Source organism: Perna viridis, chromosome 10 (assembly GCF_037379345.1).
Source record: "Perna viridis isolate PV_CMFRI_1.1 ecotype Kerala chromosome 10, ASM3737934v1, whole genome shotgun sequence".
In the NCBI taxonomy this organism is placed as follows: domain Eukaryota; kingdom Metazoa; phylum Mollusca; class Bivalvia; order Mytilida; family Mytilidae; genus Perna; species Perna viridis.
Window position 1 is genome coordinate 32,440,946 of NC_142454.1, and position 25,237 is coordinate 32,466,182.

General features: G+C 32.8%; 2 protein-coding genes and 1 long non-coding RNA gene across 12 annotated transcripts in view; 1 reads left to right on the plus strand and 2 right to left on the minus strand.

Annotated features, from left to right (window-relative positions):
* LOC148605430 (uncharacterized) overlaps positions 1 to 1,906 on the minus strand; it is a 50,623-nt gene extending 48,717 nt beyond the window's left edge. For all 6 annotated transcript variants that reach the window (XM_088549310.1, XM_088549314.1, XM_088549312.1 and 3 more), the window contains exon 1: positions 1,766 to 1,906. In XM_088549310.1, the coding sequence (XP_088405436.1) occupies positions 1,766 to 1,844 (79 nt within the window). In that variant the 5' untranslated portion in view covers positions 1,845 to 1,906. The remainder of the gene's footprint in view (positions 1 to 1,765) is intronic.
* On the plus strand, positions 1,819 to 5,242 carry LOC148605431 (uncharacterized). The gene is made up of 2 exons (XR_015915992.1): positions 1,819 to 1,960; positions 4,213 to 5,242. It is a non-coding gene; the product is annotated as an uncharacterized LOC148605431 (long non-coding RNA).
* Positions 5,243 to 5,837: 595 nt separating this feature from the next.
* On the minus strand, positions 5,838 to 22,074 carry LOC148605432 (E-selectin-like). Of its 5 annotated transcripts, none has more exons than XM_088549317.1 (11): positions 21,847 to 22,074; positions 18,781 to 18,979; positions 17,443 to 17,549; positions 16,161 to 16,316; positions 14,099 to 14,164; positions 12,603 to 12,782; positions 10,983 to 11,165; positions 10,038 to 10,220; positions 9,733 to 9,801; positions 9,190 to 9,366; positions 5,838 to 8,104 (listed from the first exon to the last, which is right to left on the minus strand). In XM_088549317.1, the coding sequence occupies exons 1-11, from the start codon at positions 21,923 to 21,925 to the stop codon at positions 7,806 to 7,808; spliced, it is 1,698 nt and encodes a 565-aa protein (XP_088405443.1). In that variant the 5' UTR covers positions 21,926 to 22,074; the 3' UTR covers positions 5,838 to 7,805. The 5 variants fall into 5 exon arrangements, with proteins under 5 accessions (XP_088405443.1, XP_088405442.1, XP_088405446.1 ...); XM_088549316.1 differs by having other exon boundaries at positions 17,443 to 17,552; positions 21,847 to 22,069; XM_088549320.1 differs by lacking the exon at positions 21,847 to 22,074 and adding an exon at positions 17,942 to 18,117 and having other exon boundaries at positions 17,443 to 17,552; positions 18,781 to 18,913.
* Positions 22,075 to 25,237: the final 3,163 nt, after the last annotated feature.

Below are 25,237 nucleotides of genomic sequence, written 5' to 3' on the forward strand. Positions count from 1 at the left end.
ATTAATATGAAGGAACATCAGAATATGTTTGGTTTACACAAGTTCATAAAGTATTGAAACTGATATGACGGGACATCAGAATATGTTTGGTTTATACAGGTTCAATGGTATTGAAACAGGGTTTGGTTTAGACAGGTTTCTTTGTAGAAACACAATTCAGAACGTTGACAAAAATATACACTTATCACCCGCTGCCAAATTCTTTGGCGATCCTTTACTTCAGTTTTAATGCTGTCTCATATCATGTTTCACAACATTTAAATTTACGGAGCTTAATACTTGATTATGTTACAGTCCACTCACCAATTTTTATATCATTTGAAACAAATATTATGAAATTTAAATTTTAATACAATCCATGTTGTTTTGTTTGAAAGCTCTGTAATTGTTATGTATTTCAGACATGTATTGCACAAAAATACTGAACAAAATGATATTAGACTTTCCCATTCTATGTATACAAAGCATCATGTTTCACAATATGACGTCTACGTTACCTGTTACTCTTTAAATATATTTACCATCGTTGATCGTAGACCATGCAATATTTTATCTTTGTTTCAAAAAAGATAAAATATTGCATGGTCTACGATCAATATTTTATCTTTGTTTCAACACACACACACACACACACACACACACACACACACAGAGAGAGAGAGAGAGAGAGAGAGAGAGATATTTAAAGTTTCAAGCAGCCAAATATTTATTTTGTTTGTTTCTAATATAGCAGTAATTGGTTTTAACTACAGTGTGGCTTTTTCGTATGTTACATTTAATAATTCAGTAGATATTTCAGGTTTGAAATAGGGCATATCCATTATGTATATATAAAAAAATACTTCCCTCGCAACAAGATAAAATAATGATACTAATTTCCTTTTACATGTAGAACTTCAATTCGTTCACTGCATAACCGATCTATAGAAAATATAACCATGGCCTGAATACGTTGGCGAGATAGGATAGAGTGGATAAAATAGTAAGTAAAGATTTGGAACATTGTTTTGTCTTCTACAGTAATACCAAATTAAATCAAAGCCCTTTTTGGGATTTAAAGTTTGCTCGGTTTAGACAGATGTTCAGTTTACAAATGTTTTAAATACAATTAAATTGACGAAAAGACCTTTGAAAAAAGTGTTTTGTTTAGACAGATTTTCGGATTATTTAGGGTTACGGTTTATACAAGTTAAAGTGTATATCCATCTTTTTTTCTCCTTTTTTTGTATTGCAATCGCCAAAGTCTTTAAACCATGGAGACTTAAATTTCAAGAACACCTGCATGTTAGGCTATATTGAAATTAAAGACAAGGGGGACAGATGTACCTTTCCCCAAACCATTTTCTCTTTCTTCGGTTCCCTTATTCTTTATTTCTTACTTCTCTCTTCCCTTTCTCCCGCCCAATCCCGCCCTTTCTTAATTTACATTGTGTGTCGTCCCAGGTTAGGAAGGACTTTGTACGGCGAAGGGATAGGGAAATGAGGATAGAAAATAGAAATACAATTTATGTTGAAAGGCCAGAGAAAATACTGTAAATTGTAAAAAAAAATGCGTTATTTTGCGTCCCGCTGCATGAACAACGTTAGAAAAATAAGCCATAATTTTTGAAAGGTGAATATTGCATGGTGCATGTGGTGCATATTTGTGGTATGCGACATTTAAATTGTCCATAAATAGCTGAAACGTTTAAATTGTCGTTCAAGTCTATTATTTAAAACATTTATAAAACGTTTACTCAAATACTTAAGATTATAAAGCACTTACCAGCAACAGGTAGTCCAAGTTCAATTACGTACACAGTAATAAGCGAAATTTTCGAAAAGATCCAAAAGTTTGACAACATGGTTTAAGGCTAGAACACAGTCGACTAATAGACGTAACAAGCAAGTTCCTTTTCTTACACCCTTCATTAACCATCAATTGGAATTCTACATTGAAATATGACACACCCATTTAAAGGTAAGTTATTATGAAAAATAGTTCTAATTTTTCATTGAGGTTAAACTATGATTCGTGAAAAAAGTATTGGGCGTTGAATGTTAAAAGTCTGTCCTACGAATAATCATCGTACAAAAAATTGAATGTTTTTTTTTTAAATTGTACAACAAAACCTGCCAAAACCAAATTTTGAACACACTGGAAGATTCATTAAAAACGAATATCTTAGGTATTCGATTTCAATAAATTTTGAACCTAGTAAGAAGATATTACTCCCTTTTAATCAAGCAAAGTCCAGTTTTAACAAGACTTCGGATTTTACTGGTTCTAAAGAAAATTTTCCTTTCTCCAATTTGTACATCTATTTTAATAATTATTTTCTTAACGCATGATTGCCATTTTTTGTTGTAAATAGGTGTAGTACGGGTCGGTGTCCACAGTTAGGTTTTTAATTTGCCTCTAGACTTATGTTAAGTGAAAATTGATACGTAAACCTTGTATAATATTATTTGCATTTCATCAGTTCTACTATTTGCTCTGATTTACAATAAAGCCATTTACGGTCATACTTAAAATTGATTTTGGTTGAAACCAAATGAACATTTTAATGATGCATTTCTCAATATTACAATATATATGTTTTGAATTATTATTTTAAGGAGGTAGACCTAGGGTAAGAGCCATAACTCTTAAAATCAGTGATATGCTTGTATCATATTCAATTTCAGCAAAGCCTATCATGCTTTCACTTGAAACAGAATGGAATTACTCCACGTTACTTTGATGCTTTCATGAGATTGATGTAAAATGCCGAATAAAAACGTACCAATGATTTGTAAGATTTATGTCCGTAACCCAAGGTCCACCTTCCCAAGGTTGGCAATAGTTCTTTATTTTGACAGTCAAAATTTTCTATCATCTAATTTATTGCTTATGTAAGATCTTTAATTACAATTGATGGTGGAATAACTGATAACTCGGTTTCCGTTCTAGGATTTGCATATAAGATATTAATAATGTGAAATAAAATAAAATAATAATAAAAATAATCACATAAGAACGTTTAAGTAATAGTCTTTATAAAAAATAGACACGAGGCGATTCATGCATGTCAAAAACCCACCAAATTTACTTTTATTTCTTGTTCAGAATCAGTTATAGACCACAATAAAAGTCTTCGTTTTTCATTTGGATGTTGTGCTTAATTAGCACAAGAATAGCACTTTTAAAGAGTTATCGTTCTTTTTGGGTTGATTTGATTTAAGACTAGAATGTGGATTTCTCAAAAGTACAGAAAAGACTATTGTCACACAAAAATGTAGCATATGTAGACCAAAAAAGCATCGTTTGTTCTGCATCATGAATTACCTCTGTCTGGGTTCGAATTTAATTTGAGGTTGACTGGTACTTTAGAAGTTTTGTAATTATTGAACTTGTTAAAACAAGACGGACACCACAGTGGCTGAGTGGAACACATGCCATGTTTATGGATGTAATAGTTTCAGCTTAGGGGTTTCAACGAATTTCCAGTTAAAAATATATGCCCCTCCCTCACCCACAAGTCTGTATACCAAGCAAAAGCTTTTATCTGCGAAAGGTCGTAATTGTCGCAGTTGGTTACTAACTCCACAGAGCTAAAAGTATAATTTATTTGAGTTTTTACAAACGTAAATTAATTTTACCAGTCTTTCAAGAAGTGTTGTCTTTGCTAATACTAATACTTCTAAAAATTAAAAGTTTTGTCATTATTCATTTTTCACGGGTTCAACCCATCCCACCCCCAAAAACAAAAAATAGAAAAAAGAAATCGATATAAAATATTTTCGGAATAGTAAAAAAACCAGGTCGAGAGGGGGTGAGAATCCCGGACTATTTTAATAGTGGCCATAGTTCCATGATATTGTAAAATTTAAAATTTAGAATGATTGTGCTTTCTGTGTTCTGTTTCTGTTTGGAGGCAAATATGTGGAAAAAAATGGTCAGTATCTTATTTCTAAAATTGGACACAAAGGTCCAGAAAGAAGGGGGTTTAGGCTATTACTTGCTCATTTGTGCCAAAATATATGCTCAAAATAAACAAAATTTTACAACAAAAAGGGGGTCTAGGGGACTGCAACTGAAATAGGTAAACACACCTATTCCTCCTATTCCTAGGAACCATCAGTTGAATATATTATCTTTAATATTAAACACCTTGAAAACCATTGTCTAAACTTGTATTATCTGTAAAATTCTACACTTTATGTGTATTGTATTGTCGTTTTATTTTACAGTAACTGCATACACGTACATGCGTATTAGTTATTTGTCCCCGATGGTATATCAGCATCTACTAGTCCAGTCATCGAATGGAAAAAAGAGACAGCGTTTCTATCAAATACGATAACCAGGTTTGATGGGTAAAAAAATATACACAGATGTTCGGTCATTTCATTGGAACTTTAAGACACTAATATAAATTATGAGATTTGAATCATATACATTGACGACCGAATTATTCTTATCACCGTTTAGATGTAGGGATACCTGCCTACACCATACCCTGACTGATCCAAAAACCTGTCTTAACCAAACCATGACTTATCTGAAAACATGTCTAAAGTTATTGGTCCAAAAGCCTGTCTAACCACATCCTAACATATCCGAAAACCTGAACTGCACACTTATTGATCCAAAAGCCTGTCTAACCACACCCTTACCTATCCAAAAACCTGACTAAACTGCACACTGACTGATCCAAAAGCATGTCTAAACCGCAGTCGGACTGATTAGAAAACTTGTTTAAACCACACCCTGACTGATTTAAATACATGTCTATCCACACTATGATTGATCAGAAACCTGTATAAACCACACCCTTACTGATACTGAAATCTGTTTATACCGGTCACTTTTGAAAGTCCCTTAATACAATTTAGTTATTTTTGAAAACCAAACCCCTGTCCAAACCAAACTAATTTTAAGATAAAAATTTCGGTTTAGACCGGTTTGAAAGTTGTTTAAGATCATACATTTGGTAAACTTTGGGAGAGGCCATGGAGCAATATGCGTGTTTCAGGTTATGATATGAGTACAAATAGATACAAAATGATTAAGGTTGTAAACACAGAAGTAAGTTAATATTTTCTTATGGTTTTACAACCTAAAACTGAAGTTTAAATTATATCACAACTCACAACAAAATTTGTTATGCGGGTAATACTATGTTTTCCTAAAATCTCTTTTAGAAAAGGGTATACTTCGAAATATTGATATTAAAGTTACTTTTCATGAAAAACATTACAATAGACGTTTTTATATTTATTCTTTTATTTACGAAGAAGAATTTATATTCCAACAACATCCTAAAATTGCCTTTATAATTACTTAAAAAAATGGAACCAAAAAACAAACAAACGAACAAACAAACAAAATACGACAGAAAAAAAAAATAACAAACATATCTTAGTTCTTGTAAAAATGTCCAAACTATGGTGTACTTGAAAATATTCCATTATCATTAAAAAGGGCTAGTTTTAAACTTTATTACTGTTTTTTCAGTTAATGTCTTTTTGGGCTTATTAAGATATTTTTATAATATGGGAGGATTGTTGGTGAAACATTTCCGGAATTTCGAAAGAGTTCACGTTTAATAACATAATATGTACTTTTTTGCTAAATCTAAGGTCTGTATTAATCAGGAATAATAGGTGTGTCAATAAAAGTGATGTCGGGGAAACAATTTAATTTTTTAGAATTTCCAAAAAAGCGTTCATTCGTCTAGGAGTTCTGCGTTAATCTTTTCGGTGATTTTGTTTTCTCCTGGTACTGTTTTACCCAAAGATTGCTACATTTATACTTCCGGTGTTTGGTACCTCGTCTTCCTGGCTTCGGATACAGAATAACAAGAAAATGTACAAATGTTTTATGATTTTTTTTATAATACCCAATAAAGATATATAATTGTAACATAATAATAATAATAATAATAATAATAATAACAAACTATAAAAAAGTAGAGAACATATGAAAGACAAACAAACAAAAGAGACTTTTGTATAATCGAAATAGTTTTAAGCAATTGAATTCAAACGTCAAGTTTCATTGCAATTTCCAACAATAAGACAAAACACTAAAATCTAAGATATGCAGACCTAGGCTATGGGATATAACTCATAAAATCAGTGTTGGTATGTGTTAGTATCATATTTAATTTCATCAACGCCTGGCAAACGTTCATTTTAAAAAGAAAAAAAATAATCCAAGTTACTCCATAAATGCTTTGCATGATATTACTGTAAAATGATTTATACTAACTTACTACGAGTCCTATCCTTTCACAATTGTCTGCCTCCTTAAGAAAATGTTTTATTTAAAATTTTAATTATCCTAACTGATAATTTTGTATACCTGTATTGTAAAGTAGTAAAGTGACGATAATTCATGTATTGGGTTCTCTCAGAAAAATGGTTCATAAGATATTAAAGTTTTTATAAAAATTCTGTAGGAATATTTTGATTCAACAAATTTGATTTTCATGTTTGACATCCTAAAGAAAATGATGAATGGTTTCACACACAAAATGATAATGGTGCACAGTACATGAATGATAAATGAAATAAAATATTAAAAAAAAGACAATTTGAAGCAAAATAACCCATCATGCTATTTAAATAACAGAAAAAATGCAAATGTCATTTTCAATAACGTCGACCACATAAATACATCAGGATATGAAAGCACATAAATGTAAAAAAGAGACATTTTACATAAAATTATGGACAACAAAAAATGTGCATCAAAACCTACAAATATAAAGAGTAAATTAACAGCATAAAATGAAAGAAGTTTAAAATGTTATATCACCAAAACAATACATATACATAAAGGAGAATAATTCCATATCGACTCATTAATTTAGTTAAAAACGATGCTTTGCAAATACAGTACAGGCTGATTCGGTAAATCACTTCAATGTAATAAATGGCATACACGTATACAAACAAAAATTAAAAAAAAACAGCACTGACTCCACTTACACATTGGGGCAAGGACCAGATGGACCATGTAGGGTAGATATGTTTTGCTCAGCGGAAAGACGAGGTAGACAAAGGTCGACAACTGTGACACAATAAACAAATTAGCACCCATGGTACAGGTGTGCACGCCATCATAATTCATAGATATAAACAAATTGACGTTGATAAGTACGAGAATAAGAGCAAAAAACTATCTTCGGATAAATTATTTCTTTTCCATTAGAAGACTTAATTCAACAGGAAGAACGAGGAAAGATACGTCTGTCAAAAACCTGATTTTTCTAACATTCTATTGAACAATTTTTTTTTAGAAAATCCAGTGATGCAAAAATCAAATTGTGGTATTTTCAAATAGAGAAAGCATCTTTGACAGAAATTATACCGTCGAACGGTGGGTTTTTGACATGCATGTTTCTGATGTTTTCTCATTCCCGATTCTTACAACTAACGATTAATGAACTTAATCTTACACACGCTATATGTAGTACAACTTAATGATTCCGTTTGTCTTCAGCGTTGTATTTTGGTAATTAATTTAGAATTACAAGACTTACAATTTGTATAAATATTTCGAAAGGTTAGTTATGACTGTTAATGCTTTTACAACATAATTACATTTTAATAACTATTTTGCAGGCTAACTCATTTTGGTAATGCGTCTAGAACATAATTATATTTTTGTAACTAGTTCGCAAGCTAGGCTTGTTGTTTATGCATTTGCAACATTTTTACATTTGCTAATTAGGTCATTTTTGTTATTGCATTTAAAATGCTGAGTCACTATTGTACCGACTTTCTCAGATGTAACCATTCTATGCATACCTTTTAAAAATTGATTTTCATTCTTATTAATAATATGGAAATCTTGGATTGTATACCGGATATGGTCCTTTTCTTTCTTGCCGAAAGCTGTACATACTACTGTCAATATCTGAATAGTAATCACTGTAACCATTTATTTCCCTTCCTTTGAATCTGTCTTTCTGTTTGTACAATGTTCCCTTTGCATTATTTTTCCTAAATATTTTGTCCTTAAAATAACAAACTAGAAGTACGACAAGCAACGGTATAAGTAAGAGGATGCCGCTAGCAACACCTACTGTTATGTACATATTTGACAGAGCGTCTGGTGAGCTGGGAGTTTGTCCTGAAAATAAATGGTATAATATCATCGAATCCGAAACAGAATTATCTTTCTACACGAAAATTATGTCATATAATTCTTGCAAATAGTTCATGTGTGTTTTCAACTGAATTGAGCAAATAAAATTTGTGAAAGATTTCATGTGAAATTCTGGTGATTTGGGAAGTCACGTAAAATTCACGTCCATTTTTGACATGAAATTCATGTGCAGGGATTTCATGTGAAAAGCATGTTAATATTATGCGGAGTTCACGTAAATTTCATGTAAAATTCAATTCACATGAATGTAACAATGATAAGTGTAAAATTATCATGCGCATGAAGTGCCGACACATTAATGTCATTTTCCCCTATGCAAGAATATCCATGGAAATAAATATCTACCATATTACGGATAAAATACGTCTAGGAAAAGAAGACAAATGACATGTTTTTTTCCGTTTTTCTTTTTTGTTTTGTTTTAGTAAAGATCAGATCAGTTTAAATAAACTATTGCGATTAAAATTGGCTTAAAATAACTGAAATTTAATCATTAAGTGTGTTAGATTTAATTGTGAATTTACAAAATAGAATCTATAGCAACTGAGAAAACATAACGTCATTACAATGAACTAATGTACAAGCAACTCTTTCCCTATATTTATATATTTTACATTATTCTGATCAAATTTTATGTATTTTCAACATCAATATTTGTGCAGTATTCATAGTCAAATGCTGCTATCCCTTTGATTCAGTTTATAACTTATGTTCAACTGATGCAAAATAAAGAAACAAAAACGATATTCAAAATGTCTGCATTTTTGTTAACTCTCAAGAAGAAAAAAGATTAAAGAAAACAATGAAACCTGTCCAAACCTAACCCCTTTTAAGTGTTTAGACAAGTGTTTTGTTTTCCAAGGTTCAAAATACATTTGAATCGATATAACGGGACTTCGAAATGTATCTGGTTTACAGAGGTGTACGGATTATTCAGAGTTCCGTAAAGTGGGGTTTCACTGCAATTGCTTACATGTCATGTATTCAGGTTTAGACTTGTTTTACACATTTATAAGCATATTTTACATGAAAAAAAACAGTTATCTTACCACAATAAGGAGGCTTTCCATCCCATACTTTGTCAGCTTGACACTTCCGGGAGAGAGTACCGTTTACATGAATAAATCCAGGTAAACATTTGTACGTAATAATGTCTGAGTAAAGGGTCCCTGTTTTAGTATTACTGGTTGAGGGAACAGTTGATAGAATGCCACAGTTTACACGATCTAAAAATAATAATGAAACACCATTTTTAACTGAAATTGCCCATAAATAAAACACAGACGGCAGAAATTTTGTTTGCGTATTTTTTATCATTTTAATATTTTATAATAAGCTAATTCTGCTTTCGTATACGTTATATCGGAACACGTTGCTAAGGCTGCGGCTTTCGATCCTAACGTAAACAGAATTGTTTTATCGTTCGCTTTGATATTCAACATAACCTTCTGATAAAAACGGGATTCATTTCTTCACAAATTTCCTTCTGCCTACAGATAAACCTGAGCAATGTGGACAAATACAAAGCGTGACTGGAGCTAGATAATCAGAATGTAAATTTATTTTTTGTTTTAAATATATAAAATCTGAACTGTTTTCCAAGTCTGGACTATCCCTGGATAATATTCTTTTAATTTCCTGCTGGAATCTAGGTATGATATCTATAAAGATAGGAAGAAGATGTTAAATTGATGTTATATTCAGGGATGGGCAAAATGTCAAATTGATATACGTAAAAGTGGGAAGTTTAAAATTTCATCTCATAATCTTTATTATTAAATCTCAAAGACTTGCAAATTCAATTAATGAACTTTTTTTTAACTTTTATTTGAATTACTTTCTATGCTCAGTGGTGAATGGGATCAATTTGTGTCGTAAAAACAAGCATCAAACTTACTACAAACAGGAATGCCACCACTCCATGATTTGTCTACTTGACATGTGCGCACTAAGGTTCCAAAGGTACGTTCATATCCTGTGTTACACGTGTATACTATTTGTGCCCCAAATGCAATACCCGGAACAGGATTATTTGATTCTGCATTCAAAACTGTTTCTAGTTGAGGACACGATATTATTGCTAAAAGAAAAAGGGAACCTCTATATAAATATCGAATTGAAAAAGAACTAATATTCGATTTATAAACCAAGCAACCAAAAATTTTCTTTCTTGTTGAAATTTAAGTACTATTCTGTGTAAGAATCAGGTAATCGGTGGCACATCATTTTTTTCTCAATTTGAACTTTTTTTTGCCTCATATATATTCCATATACTTAAAAACAACCAAAATGCTATTTTTTCATAGAGCACATCAAATAAACTTGACTTATCAATATCTTAAAAGAGCAAACTTTACAAATACTTTGATGGTTATTTCTAGAGGTCCTGAGGTATAAATACTTGGACAATGCTATAAAGTCTCTGCCTTTCTTTCTTCATGTGTCACGCCTTATACACATTTTGCCTGATTCTTAGTCAGAGAAGTACTAGTACTTAAGATGCAAATTCATATTGTGCGCGACAGTTCATGCTTGAATGAAATTTTAATTAAACGATAAAATAGTTAACATACGCATGCTCAGAAATAACATGATGTTATCAGAAAGCGTCGTTGATAATTTTTCACTGGATAAATATGTATTATATTTTGATATTTTGTGAAAGTTTTTTTTTAAATATGTTTAGTAGATAGGGAAGCATAATCATTTATCATATACGGTAGGCAAACATTTGTCTTTTCCTAATACCCCTCGTTACTGTCTCAATTTAAACCAAGAACATTAACATGTGGGGATTTCCCATTCTAATTATTGCAAAAATATCCCCGCATATATTACTCACTACATGTTGGTGATGAGCCACTCCATTTTTTATTAGCCTGGCATGTCCTCGTCTGATCTCCTGCAGTTAACTCATGCCCTTTATTACATGTGTATGACACCGTTTCACCATACGTATTACTTGGTGATGATGGAGTTCGTGTAGAATACTGGACATTTGGCAAAGATGGACACGAAATAATTGCTACAAAATTTTGTGAATCATTAACACGTTAATGAAGTATTAAATGTGAGTATAAATTTTGTTAAAGATATTTCCCGCCATTTTAACCATTAATACCCAACGTTTCAGGTGCAGGTTATAGTTCCTTCCTAATTAGAAGGGCTTTCGGAAACTAATCATGCATGGCCTTTAATGTTGTGTTAAGTTAGGGACATTTTTATTGGTGTGCTTTTAACCAATTCGACAAGAGAGTATGTAAAAATATGAGTGTTTCCACACATCCTCTTTATGGACGACAATTCTTAGCGATTTATTATATAATAAAGGTAACCATGCTTTAAAACTGCTATAACTGTGATAAATTACTAGTATTAGAGCAATCATTGCCAGAAAAACAATTAAACTGTTTCATAAAATATGGCACGCTAATATTTCAATTTATTTCTTTTCCGAGATTGGTGTACAATTCTGTTTTTAGTTTTATCAAAGTATGGTACATAATCAGAGTTGTTGATAAAGACACTAGTATAATACCTAATAAGGTGCATTGAACTCGCGAAACAAAAAATATGTAGCATGTCTGAACCGAATTCTGAATAATCTCACCGTCTCTTAACCAGAAAATTTGAACAGTCCCTCTTTATCTCAATAAAAACGTATTTTGAACCTTGGAAAACCGAACCCTGTCTAAACCGAGCAAGTTTTACAGTCCAAATGGGTTCAGCAAAGATAGATTTCGCTGTACTAGCCATTTAAGTTAATACATACGACACACACTACAAACTAGATTTGATTCCGTCCATGATTTATCGGCTTGACACTTTCATACTAAATCTCCTGAGGTTCTTTCATACTCTTCGTTACAAGTGTATGTTACTGCAACATGGCTCAATGGATTAAAACCAAAATTTGACCACACATAGATCTTATCTTGCTGAACACTTTTACCAAAGTCAGAATTTAGCTAAACCTAATGATTTTGAAAATATAGGGGGAAAAACAACTGTCTGACCCCTATGTTCTATTTTTCAGTAACTAAAGGTTACTAAGGTGAGCTAATAAAAAGAACACATAATACTAGATAGCAATAATCCACATTGAACACATAAAGACATTGTGTATAAAAAGCACATGTAATAATGTCAGTGTAAAAAAAGCCAGGATTTAGTATGGATACAACAGATATTTTGAAATATGAATAGATGCATATTTGATAGATGAAAAATGTGTAATGTTCATACCATTGAAAGGTGGAGAGCAAGTTTGTGAGAGCATGATATAATATTAAAATATTACAAAAAAAGTTCACAAATTAAATTATACTAATCATACAATGCTTATTCGAACCAGAAATAGTTGTTTAATTTCACCATCTTTATATTGTATTGATGAAGAACTCAAAGTATCTTAGAGACATGTCGGTTTTAACCAGAAACTTTAAACGTTAAAAAAGCTCACCACATATCGGAGGCGTTCCCGTCCATGTTCCATTATCTGCGCATGACAACTCTGCACTTCCGGAGATCAATTCATACCCCTCTGAGCAGTTAAATGAAATCGTGTCACCCACTAAATAACCAGATGTTGTGTTCGTAGAAAAGGGAACGGTATCAATGTCAGGACACTTCACGACTGAAACTGTGAAATTCTCAGATATCAATTAAGTACTAATTAAAAACTGCTTTTAAATGTATATCACATCATATCAGTTATTTTGAATTTGTCTAGGTTAAATTGAACCACTGCTGACGCTTAGATTTTTTGCTGATATTTACAAATTATTTTCTTTACATCATTACTACAAAAAAAATTCTATCGTACCAACCGGAAAAAAACATCGACGTAATATATAATCAATACAGTGGAACATGCGTAAACCAAACCCTGAATAAACCGGAAATCTAAACTCTTTGAAGTCTCATTATAAACGATTAAACGTGTTTTGCACATTTGTAAACCGAACACCTATCTAAAGAGATTATACAGTCTGTATTCAGTTTTAAACAGTTTTCACTCTATTGGCAAAATATAGAAATTTAGTAGGAAACAAGAGGCTCTCAGGCGCCTGAATCGCTCACCTGGTTGAATTTTGCCTTTAAAAGGCAATAAATTTAACAAGAAGTTGTCCAACAATTTTGACTAAAAAAGACTTTGGTAGGACTTATCATAAGGATCATTTCAGAAATTAAAAGTTTCTTTCTATCGATCAAAGTTTTCAAGACAGTGGCTTAAATTTAAAAAAAAAGACATTTTCCCCTTTCAAAGGCAACAACTCTTACAATGAGTCATCAGACAACTTTTAACACTGAAAACTTTTAGTAGTCCTAATAATAAGGATTATTTAAGCCATTGAAAGAGTTTAACTGAAACCTATCGGTTTAGGAGATATATGCGGAAAACGACCCTTATGTTCTATTTTTAGAAACGGTAGCTATTTTAAAAACTGATCGCAAAGCGAAAGTGGTTAATCAACGGCCAGGAAGACCGTCGGAATCAAGCCGTCAAAGAAAAAAGTTCGAATATAATGCAAGGATCCATTTAAAATTTACGAACTGTGATATAATGTGGCAAAAATTTGGTCAGTAACTGTCATTATTTATTTGAAAACTAATAAAGAAATAGATGAAATGAAATGTAAACAAGACACGTGCTTGCCTGTGTATCCGTTATTGTTATTTCTTTTTACCAAGGTAAAGTATTTTTAACCCAGGTTAATGTTCTGTCGGCAATCTTTGGAAGTAATGGCGAAAAATGATTAGATCTGAGCTATAAAACGTTGTTTTCACAATATTCCGTAGGTATTATCGACATTTATTGCTTCCATTGCATTACTACAAACTTATTTCATTTTATCAGCAAAATTCAGTAGAATCAAAACTTAACAAATTTGGCAGCTAATGCAGCTTAAAGAAACATTCGCAAATATACATGTAAAACAAACAACAATTACTAACCTGAGTCACATATATTTTCAAAAGGTTCGCATAACCTGATACCAGCCGGAAGTGTTTCTGATGTTCCTACAGTATAAAAATATTTAAATTAGTTGATTTTATAATTACCTAACGTAAACATAAATTGATGAAGTTCGTGGGATGACTTTAAAAGTCAAGGGAACCGGGGAAAGTATACACTCACAACAAAGAACACGATACACCCAAATAACAAGTAAAAAGTAAATGAGCAAATCAAATTCCACAAAAAAAACTTGCGTGGACCATCCTCGCCTGTAGCGTAAACGTTTCTGCTTTTCAAGGATCACCTGCCAAGTTGATCATAAAATATCACGTCCGGATGACAAAGATAAAAGAAAAACTCTGCCGATTAACAAATTGGTTCTCTTGGTGCAACTGAGCACACCATAACAATCCACTAGTACATAAAATTTTGTAGTGATGACACTAATCTTATAGCAAAATAACCATGTTCCAAAAGCAGAAGTCTGTCACATAACAAAAATTACGCGTTTTCTTGCTAAGCTCTAGCGTAACGAATGAGTAATGTTATGATATGAAAACCATGAGGTCCTGAAGGGATCATAGATGAATGAATGAAAATCCGCCGAAACAAGGAGCACTGTTATAACATGTACCAGACTGGTTTGATTCAAGGAAGTCACTTTTGTCATTTTATACAAAAAAAAACTATGAAATGTAACAAATCGTAGGAAACGTTATTTCAGATTTGAGTGATTGCTGGGTTGATTAATGGTTTAACGTCGTATGGCAAATAGTTCATGTATTTTAGGACGAAAACTTTTGATCAAACACACTCTGTTTGTAATAGACTGAAAGGCTGGACCTGATCTTTACTGATCTTTATTGTGCTATATCACAGCCCGCATGTAGGCTACCCCTCACTTGTAAACTTTATCCTGACTTCGAGCCAATTAAATACTACATTCTGCGGAGTAGTGACTGCAAATTCTAAAGTATATGGTATGACTTTGCCGGGGATCGAACACACAACATCTTGCACTCGAAACAAGCAAAATGTTACATTTCTTATAGCCTTACGAAGGCTAATACTAAGGACCAAACTGTTTATTTAAAGTGACTAATTGCTTACGCATTCATACAGGTACATATGTACTTTTTTTCAAACGTGTTAGATGAAACAGCTCCCTTTCAGCCCAAGTGTTTAAGTAAAGTAAACAACCAGCAAGCCATATTTACTGTTTCGTTTGCTGAGTAAACAAGAAAAATACCTGGTACGTTGTAACTAGTTAAAAGTTTGTTTCAATTCATAAATTGAGAATCAAATCATTAATTAATTTGGATTCATGGATGAATAAAGATGGCTGTATTAATGACGGTATTTACAATGTTAAGTTTATTGCCACATGTTCACACGAGGAAAAACATGAAATGTCTGCTTCCTGCTAACTTTTTAGCCTACCCTCAGCATTTTATAACCATTTTTAATGAAGTATCGTTAGATTGCCCCCCTTTAATTCAATGCAATATATTTTTTTTTAAATAGTCTCCTATCTACATTTTTTTTCTTTCTGGTAGCAATAAAAAAGACTTTACTTTTGCCTTGTCTAACATATGCTAAGCGAGTAGCAGTTTTATACAATTACCTGTGCAAATTACAATATTTGAAAACAAAAAATAAAAGATAACGTAAAAAACAAATAACTTGATGTAAAAGCGTGTATGGAGCCTGTCTGTATAAAAACATGTATCAGTGTAAACATGAAGAATTTCGGGGGAGGAACGACACTTTGAAAGTGAAGGGTGCCAGTCGAGGTTCCCCAGAAAAAAAAAGTGACTGCTAGGACATTATTTTCCATTTTCTGTCACATGCAAATTGCAAATTTTCCAATAAAAAGGGGGTGCACTCCCCATTTGGATTCGTAATTGAATTTATAGGTGTGTAAACCCAAATGAATTTTAGCTAAATGATCTTTTTTCGAGTTCTGACGTGATTGTTCCATGCATTGTTAAATATGTCAAACAATCACACATTTTATTGTTATATGTTCAATAAAATACAAATTATCGTGCTGTTTACCTGATCTTTGTAGAGTTCTGACGTCATCAGGTGGGTTATTTGTATCATACTGACAAAATGTACTCTCTAAAGTATCTGTAGATATAGTCACTTCCTCATCTTCATATGATGAGACTCTTTCAGTTGGAGAAACCCTCATTGATGATGGTGACAGATCTGAAATAAAAATAATATCAAAAATATGTTTATGATAAATAATTAATACATCGGTATCTTAACACTTTTAAAAATTCTTAATTTTCAGCCATTTGATGATCACTGTAAAATGTCTTAAATTTTCCAAAGTCGCATGAGAAAACAGTCACATAGATAAAGTAGGTGATTGTTGTGGATTTTTTCCCCATTTTATTAAGATTTTTCTATGTTGTGTCGATACAGTGCATGTGTTGCATTTATCCAGTCGTTAACGGTGGTTTTATTTTCAATTAAGCACATCATGCGCTCACACACATATTGAAGAGCAATCAATAGTTTTATCAAATGCGAATATAAGTTCTAAATACAGCATATTGGAATGATACACCTCTAAACCTATGGTTTGTTAAGTGATGGGAATGGGTGAGATATGCATTGTTTCTAGAAGCTCAGAGGACACATATAACTTATGCACCTGATTCATGCTCCCAAATTTTAATGAAGTTGCGCATATACTTGAAGTTCGTTTGTGTGTAAATGCTGTAAATTCATGTTCGTTGTTGATATGTGAGTGTATTTTAGTTGTCTTATTATCATCCTTTGATGTCGCTCTATTGCGAATGCCGTCATTTTTTCTACTAAAATGAGTTAAATGAATGTACGTTTATACAATTCAAGATGTCAATGCAAGTATTTCAAATGATATTCATCCTTAAGTAATAAAAAATAATTTATACAGCAATCATTCAATTCGAGGAACCGAAATGCATTGGTGGTATACGGTCACTGACAGTATAAACACTATGATTCCGACTATTTCCTACCTTTTCACGAACTATCTGACTTTCATTATAATCAACCATGGATAAAAATGATAAGGCCTCCAGTATAAAAAAAAACATTAGAAGTATATTTACTAGAAATAATAAAAACACGATTTCTGCAATAATCAATAAAACAAAACGGTTGACGAAGTTTCGCGGTTCTACGCCTCATCGATATATTATTTTTATTTCAAGTCTGTACAGTGTTCTTGCCTATACATTTCTGAATGTCAATAGTTATTTTAATGATTTACATTAGTATCAGGAAATATGATATGTTTATCATTTACCTATAGCACATGATAACATTATTTTACACTTACCGTTAAGTAAAAAGAAATAAAATAAATCATTGGACACTTTAGTCATCTTCATACAAAAATATATACGACGATTCTGAGAGGTAGCTACATCATAATATTCTTCATCACTTCTACAAAAGAAAAAAATGCGCAGAATATTTGTATATAAAAGAGGCAGTAAAAGAGGTTGTCACACCGGAAAATCAAACGAAGTAAGTATATCAGATGATATATATACTAAACTGAATATATTGGCGCATACAAACTGGACAAACGATCCGTCCATATAACATGATAGTCAGAACATAGTTTTGACTTTTGAGCCTGTGAAATATACTTGAAAGAATAAAATTATATAATTAACGAAAAATGGTCTTAAGGAAGACATAAAAAAGAGGCCAAGGAGTCCATTGACCCTGCTTAATAAATAATACCAAAAGTGATTCGATATGATTTGCCTGTAACAGTATATATCTGTCATGAATCATTTTTTGAGAGATAACTTTTAATAAAATTATACCATTGTATACGACATACGCCATGACTTTTCATTCCGCATTGTTAACTTTCCTTCAACTGTGGCAACATCCCTTCAGCACCTGCGTATGCAGTTTTCATATCATAACTCATACATTATGCCAGAGCTTGCCGTAACTACCCAGAATTTTTGAACCGCGCTAAACTTCCAATGATGTTCTGGAACAGAGTTATGTTACTACAAGTCATCGCTACAGAAGTTTGTTGTCGTAAACATGAACTCGTGGATTGTTATGGTGTGTCCATCTGCACCATGAGAACTGTTTCAATATGTCAGTTTTCCTTTCCTCATTTATCTACCCCGGCCTTAACTTTTTATGAGCAACTCGGTGGGTGTTTCTCGAATAGCAAAGGACGCTTACCCTACCGCTTCACATGGTCCATGCTCCCAGTTTTATTGGAGTCCGAGTTGCTCATTTACTCTTGTTGTTTTGTACGTATTATTTTTATTATTGTATGTTCTTTGTTATATATTGGTTTCATTGATTACTCTTAAACATAAACTTGAATAATTGCTAATTTGTTAGAAAAGGGCAATAACTCCCAAATAATGTTTTCGTAGAATTTGGTCTGTTGAATAAATTTCAGCCAAAATGATATGACAATCATCAATTTGATACATAATGGGCAGTAACTTGTACGTGGAACTCTATTTTGACTTCGACCATATGATCAAATTTTCGAACATTTCTCGATATTTAATTTCAGCACAACAGTACACTCTGCAAGGCTTGTTGATATTACAGTTGAAAATCAATTACTCGAAATGGTTTTATCGATATACAATTCACACTTATTATCTGTTTTAGAACTTACAATTACCTAAAAATTAAAACAGTCTTGTCAGTGGATAGATCTTTGTTCGCAACACATGTGTAGGCTGATATATCACCCCCTTGTACACGTAATAAGAACGAGGTAAGCACAGTGGTACCAAAGTTTACTGTTTTACTGCTGTAACCCGGTCGTTGGTATGTCCAACTGGCTCCTCGTAGTTCTGTTGGTATTTCACATCTTATCACTGTAAAAATTTGTGGCAATGTATACAACTGTTACAAAAAAAATCCGACGAGAAGTACACAACTATTAGATCCTAACTAGTTTTACTGAGATTGGGGGTGGGGGGGGGGTTAAAATATATAAATAAAAAAATCATTGATGAGAAAACGTACATTTTCGCAAAAAATTCTTATTGTTAATAAAATGGTCTGTGCCTTAGAGTAGAAAATCCGACAAGACGTGTACAACTGTAACTAAATAAAAAAAACCGACGAAATAACAAAATATTTTCTTTAAAAGTATTTACGATCTTAGGCTATGCTATTTTTTTCTTTGTTCAGGTAAATAAGTATTCATTTCTGTATACAAAGCCACACATTTGGCTCATACTTAAAAGAATCAAATTGAAAATGACAACTTTTGTAAATTATCAACTAAGTACTTCTTCGTAAATTAACCAAATGAAACCAAATCAAGAACGATAACTCTTGCAAAGTGCCAATTTTATGTACAGTCTTTATAATTTTTATCTAACAGTGAAAGAAGTAATCTATAACTGTTCCTGAATAAAAAAAATAAATGAGCACTGTGTGGGACTTTGATACGCATGGATCTACTCTGAAATCAAATCTCTAGATTATGGTTTTCCTTCTTTCCCAATCACTAATTGCTGTTACATTTATAAAGCATACTTGATATACAGTGAAACCTAACCGACCCCTTTCCGTACTGAGTTTTGTGTTCGGTTGAGACAGATGATCGTTTATACAGGTTCAAAAAGTATTGAAACTGATATGACGGGACATCTGGATGTGATTGGTTTACATATGTTCAAAAAGTATTGAAACTGACACACAGTTGACAAAGTATTGGTTTATCACCCTCTGCTAAATTCTTAGGCGATCCTGCACCTTAGTTTTAGTGCTGACCTATATCATGTTCTACAACATTTAAATTTAAACATTTTACTTAACCTAATACTAGATAAACGTGATGATGGTGCGTAACAGTCCATCCTCATTTATTTTGTTTTGTTTTGTTTTTTGTTTTTTGTTTTCGTTTGTTTTTTAGTATTATTTGAAACCAACTATCGTAAAATCTTACACGTCACCTACAAAACTGACGCGTACTCTCTCTCTCTCTCTCTCTCTCTCTCTCTCACACACACACACACACACACACACGCACATTAAACTTATATCATACTAGCATAATATATGTATTTGGGGTAGAGAGACATGAATGGATCGTGACATTTTAACCCACATGTAAAAATATTTTGAACATTACATAATGCATTACATGTGTGTTTGAAGTAAAACGAATTATATGTATATACATGTACCTCAGGCAAAAAACAAAGTGAAACTGAGTGTGAACAACATAAATGTATTTTCATTGTTTAAATACATTATTATACTTCAAAGTCAAGAAACTGGTTCGGGCTACACAGCTTCCACTGTAAATCTTTCCTATAACCACAACATCAAATTAAAAACTAGGCATCAAAATTAACTACACTTTTGAAGTCCCTTTACATCAATTTTATGTATTTTTAACCTTGGTAATCCGAACTATATAAAGTAAACAAATTTTTAAGTCCAAAAATGTTTCCGTTTATTGAGGTTTCACAGTTAATCGCTGTCCTTTTGTTCCATTCAAAGTTCTTTTGTATGACAGCTCTTTAAATGTCATTTTTTTATTAGACATGTATTTGCATTAAAAAATACTTAACAAAATTAAGTATCATGTTTGACAATATGACGTCTACGTTACCTGATTATCTTTAAATGTATTTACGATCATAGGCCATGCTATTCTTTTCTTAGAGTAGACCACCAGAACGTAAGACACACACACACATTCAAAGCGAGAGAGAGAGAGAAAGAGAGAGAGATGTTCCACATACAGTAGTAATTTGTTTTTACCACAACGTGTCTTATTCGTTTAAAAAATTACGTTCGACCTTATTATTCTATAAAAATTCATGCTTGAAATAGGGCGTGATAAATATCATGTATTTAAAAACAAACATTCCTCGCATCAAGATGAAATATTGATACTAATTTCCTTTTACACGTACAGCTTCAATTTGTTCACTGCATTACCGAGGTATTGATAAAATAACCATAGTCTGAATACGTTGGCGAGACAGGATAGGTTGGAGAAAATAGTAAACAAAGGTTTGGAAGAAGTAATTTTTTTCTTCTACAGTAAAACCTGAGTAAACCAAACCCCTTTTGGACTTTATAATTTGTTTGGTTTAGACAGGTATTTGGTTTAGACAGGTGTTCGGTTTACCAAGGTTTTAAATACATTTAAATTGATGGGAAGACCTTTAAAAAGTGTCTAGTTTAGACAGACTTTCGGATTATTTAGAGTTTCGTTTTAAACAAATTGCAATGTATATAATTTTTTTTGTTATTGGAATCACATAGTCGTAAAACTACGGAGATTCTCAAATTGTCCAGAACATCTGCGTATTGGGTTTTAATTAAATTAAAGGCAGACGGACAGGGGTACCTTTCTCCCACTCCTCCTCTCCTTTTCCTGTCCCCTTTTACCTTATACCTTCCTCATCTCTTTGTCCATCCCGCCCTCTCCCTTTACACTGTCCGCCGTCCCATTAATAAGGTTAAGGAGAACTTGGTACAAAGAAAATAAAATGTATCTTGAAAGGACAGAATGTCACTGTACTTAGTAAACAAAGTGTTATTTTGCGTCACGCTACATGAACATTCAGGTGTAAGCGATAACTACTGGTGCATGTGGTGCATATTTGTGATAAGCCACAAATTGACTATGAATAGCTGAAACGTTCTGTCTTTCAAGTTTATTACTAAAACAACGATAAAACGCTTACTCTAAAAGAATAGATAAAGCACTTACCAGCAACAGAAAATCCAAGTTCAGTTACGTACACAGTAATAAGTAAAATTTTCGAAAAAGTCCAAAAGTTTGACAGCATGGTTAAAGGCTAGAACACAGTCGACTAATAGACGTAACAACCGTGTTCCCTTATCTTACATCCTTCATTAACCATCGATTTTGCGAATTTGCATAAAAAAAAAGAGACACATACATTTAAAGGTAAATTATTATGGAAAATAGTTCTAATTTTTTATAGAGGTTAAACTATGATTCGTGAGAAAAGTATTGGGCGTTGAAAGTTAAAAGTCTGTTCTACGACTAATCATCGTACGATTAACTGGATATTTTTGGCAACACAGGAATAATAAGCATGCAATGGATCCTATGTAGTAAAACCTGCCAAAAGAGAACTATGAACACGTTAAAAACGGATATCGTATACGCATTCAATTTCAACAAGTTTTGAACTTTAATAGTAACTAGCTGTAACTCCTTCTAATCCACCAAGAAGCCAGGAGTTAGGATTTTACAGGTTCAAATGTAGATTTTCCTCTCTCCCATTTGTACATGTATTTTAATAATTATTTTCTTAACGCGTGATTGCCATTTTGTTGTTGTGAAAAGGTGTAGTACGGGTCGGTGTCCACAGTTACATTGTAGGTTTTTATTGTGCCTCTAGGCGTCCGTTAAAGTGAAAATTGGTATCTTGGCCTTGTATTATTTGTATTTCATCAGTTATACTAAATGTTTTTGATTTACAATAAAGTCATTCACGGTCACACTTAAACAATTTGTTTGAAACCAATGAATATCTCAATATTTTAATATACATGTTTTTTTTTTTGTATTATCATTTTCTTATCGTACAAACAGTATTCTTTGGTTAGCAGTCGTTCTTTGAATGAATGAAAATGAAGTTTTGTTAGTCAAGGGTTTCTATCATCTCATTTAATGGTTATGTAATATCTTAAATTACATTTGCTGAAGGAATAAATGACAGCCCGATTTCTGTTTCCGGGTTTGCAAAAATAATTAAAGAAAACACATTAGAATGTATATTAAGTAGCAGTCTTTATAAAAAAAAATCAGACAGGAGGCGGTTCATGCAGGTCAAAACCCCAGCAGGTTCACTTTTATTTCTTATTTAGGAACAGTTACGGAACACATAAGCAGTCGTATGTTGCGCTTTTGAGATAAAATTTGTATAGATTGTACATGAAATTAGCACTTTGAAAGAGTTATCGTTCTTCATTTGTGGTTCTCGCAAAAGTACAGATCTAAATACAGAAAGCAATATTGTCACATATTACTTGGCGTATGTGACCGAAATTAGCACTTAAAGTTTGCAAGAGTTATCGTTCTTGATTTAGATTGATTTGGTTGATTTTAGTGGCAAGTTAAAGTGTGGTTTTCTTAAAAGTACAGATCTAAATTCAGAAAGCAATATTGTCACATAAAATTCAGCATATGTAGACCAATTGAGCATCGTCTGTTCCATGGGTTTTTCGTTTTTCTACAACATGAATCACCTCTACCATCAACAGTGTCTGAATTTTAGGTTGACTAGTACTTAAATAGTTTTGTACTTATATAAAAAAAAATGTAAGTGTTTTTTTATAAATACTAAATTCAAATGTATTTAACTTTCTCGCATCAATAGTGCATGTAGTAGCATGGAGACGTTCGAAGTTGTTATTACGTGACCTCGATATGTGAAATTGTTACGTGTTCTGATATACATGTAGCAATCATCATAAACGTAATCATACACAAGTGTTATTTAAGCCTACTATCTGTTTTCATCAAGACTAAAAAAAAAATAAAAAAAAACACAGGAAAAAGGAAAAATCTATCATACTACAAATTAATATATTATTAATAAATAGTCCTTTTTGAAGTTTGGTGGCCGAGTGGGCACATGGGTTGACTTGATAATAAACAGACGGATACATCAGTGGCTATGTGGAACACATGCCATGTACACGTATGTAAAGATTTCCAGCTTAGGGGTTTCAAAACATTTCAAGTTTATTATATATGCCTCCTCCTCCTAAGTCTATAGACCAAACGAAAGCTTATATTTGCAAAATTTAAAGGTCGTAAATGTCTCAGTTGGATACTAACTCTACAGAGCTAAAATATAATTTGTTTGCGCATAAACCAACGTAAATGATTTGCGTCTCTTTCAAGAAGTGTCAGACCCGTGCAGGTCCGGGTGTCAAAAGAATAGGCCTGCAGCAGCGCTAAGCTTGTCGTAAAAGGCGACTAAGTAGTGCTCAGAACCCTAGCCGGGGGCTAGGGCGCTCTGCCCACAGAGCAACTGGGTTGTGTGCTCCAGGTGGTGGAATGGGGTACCCCTGGCGTGTTGCATGCTGGGGTTGTCAGGCTATAATACGGAAAACCTGACCGCAAACCATAGTGGTGCACCTTGTTGGGAAAGATGCCACGTTCCTCGCACGTTAAAGAACCCTACTGTGGTATTCTCCCGGAGAAGGAACCATAGGGCTCCGCCACAGGAGGCTAAATTGCCCGACCCTACCCACCTCTCCTTATTTCAAGTAGCAATCAAAAATTTATCGACCCCCATTATCCTTGTGTCCCATCCCTTTTTCATTTCATCCTCATTTCATGTTCATTTTATCATCAATTTCATGTTCATCGTCTGACTATAGCTGAAATATTGCTGCTCGGACGTTAAACCCCAACAAACAAACAAACAAACAATCAAGAAGTGTCGTCATTGCTAATGTACATGTGGGAGTGATGTAGGAGCTTGGCGAGCTAGTAGGTCACCTACGAAAATATAAAAGTCAGTCAGTGATAAACACTCTGGCCAACATACGTGTATACATGTACATGCGCTTGAAGTTGTTTATTAAAATGCGGAACTAAATAAACACTGAACTGAGAATTCACCAGAGGAGACGAAAATTCCCGACACCAGTGGGAGGAGGGGTTCCGGGAATCGGATTTCCTGGGTCGGATTCCCCTTTCGATGGAAAATACAATGAATTTAGTGCTAATTTTGGGCGAAAATTTGTCTAGAACCCCAATTGACCCCCTTTTTTAATCTCTGGATCAGAACCTGGAAACAAAGTCATAATAAGTATTTGCTTCAATGGTGAATGGTGTAATAAGAGTTCATCAGATGCAGTTTCTTTTGTATTCTGAAATATGAAACATGAGTGTTTAAGAGCCGTTCATGGCCTCCAAAAAATAAAACTAATACTTCTTACAAAATCTAAATTTTGATCAAACTTATTCATTTTCACGGGTATATGAAAATTAATCATTTCAATCTGAATGCATTCCAATGGATGTCCCAGCAGTCTAAATTGAAATTGCGTTTATAATCTCCATTTCATTCATACTGATAGGTAGATCAGTTTTTCATACTATAGGGTAGGTG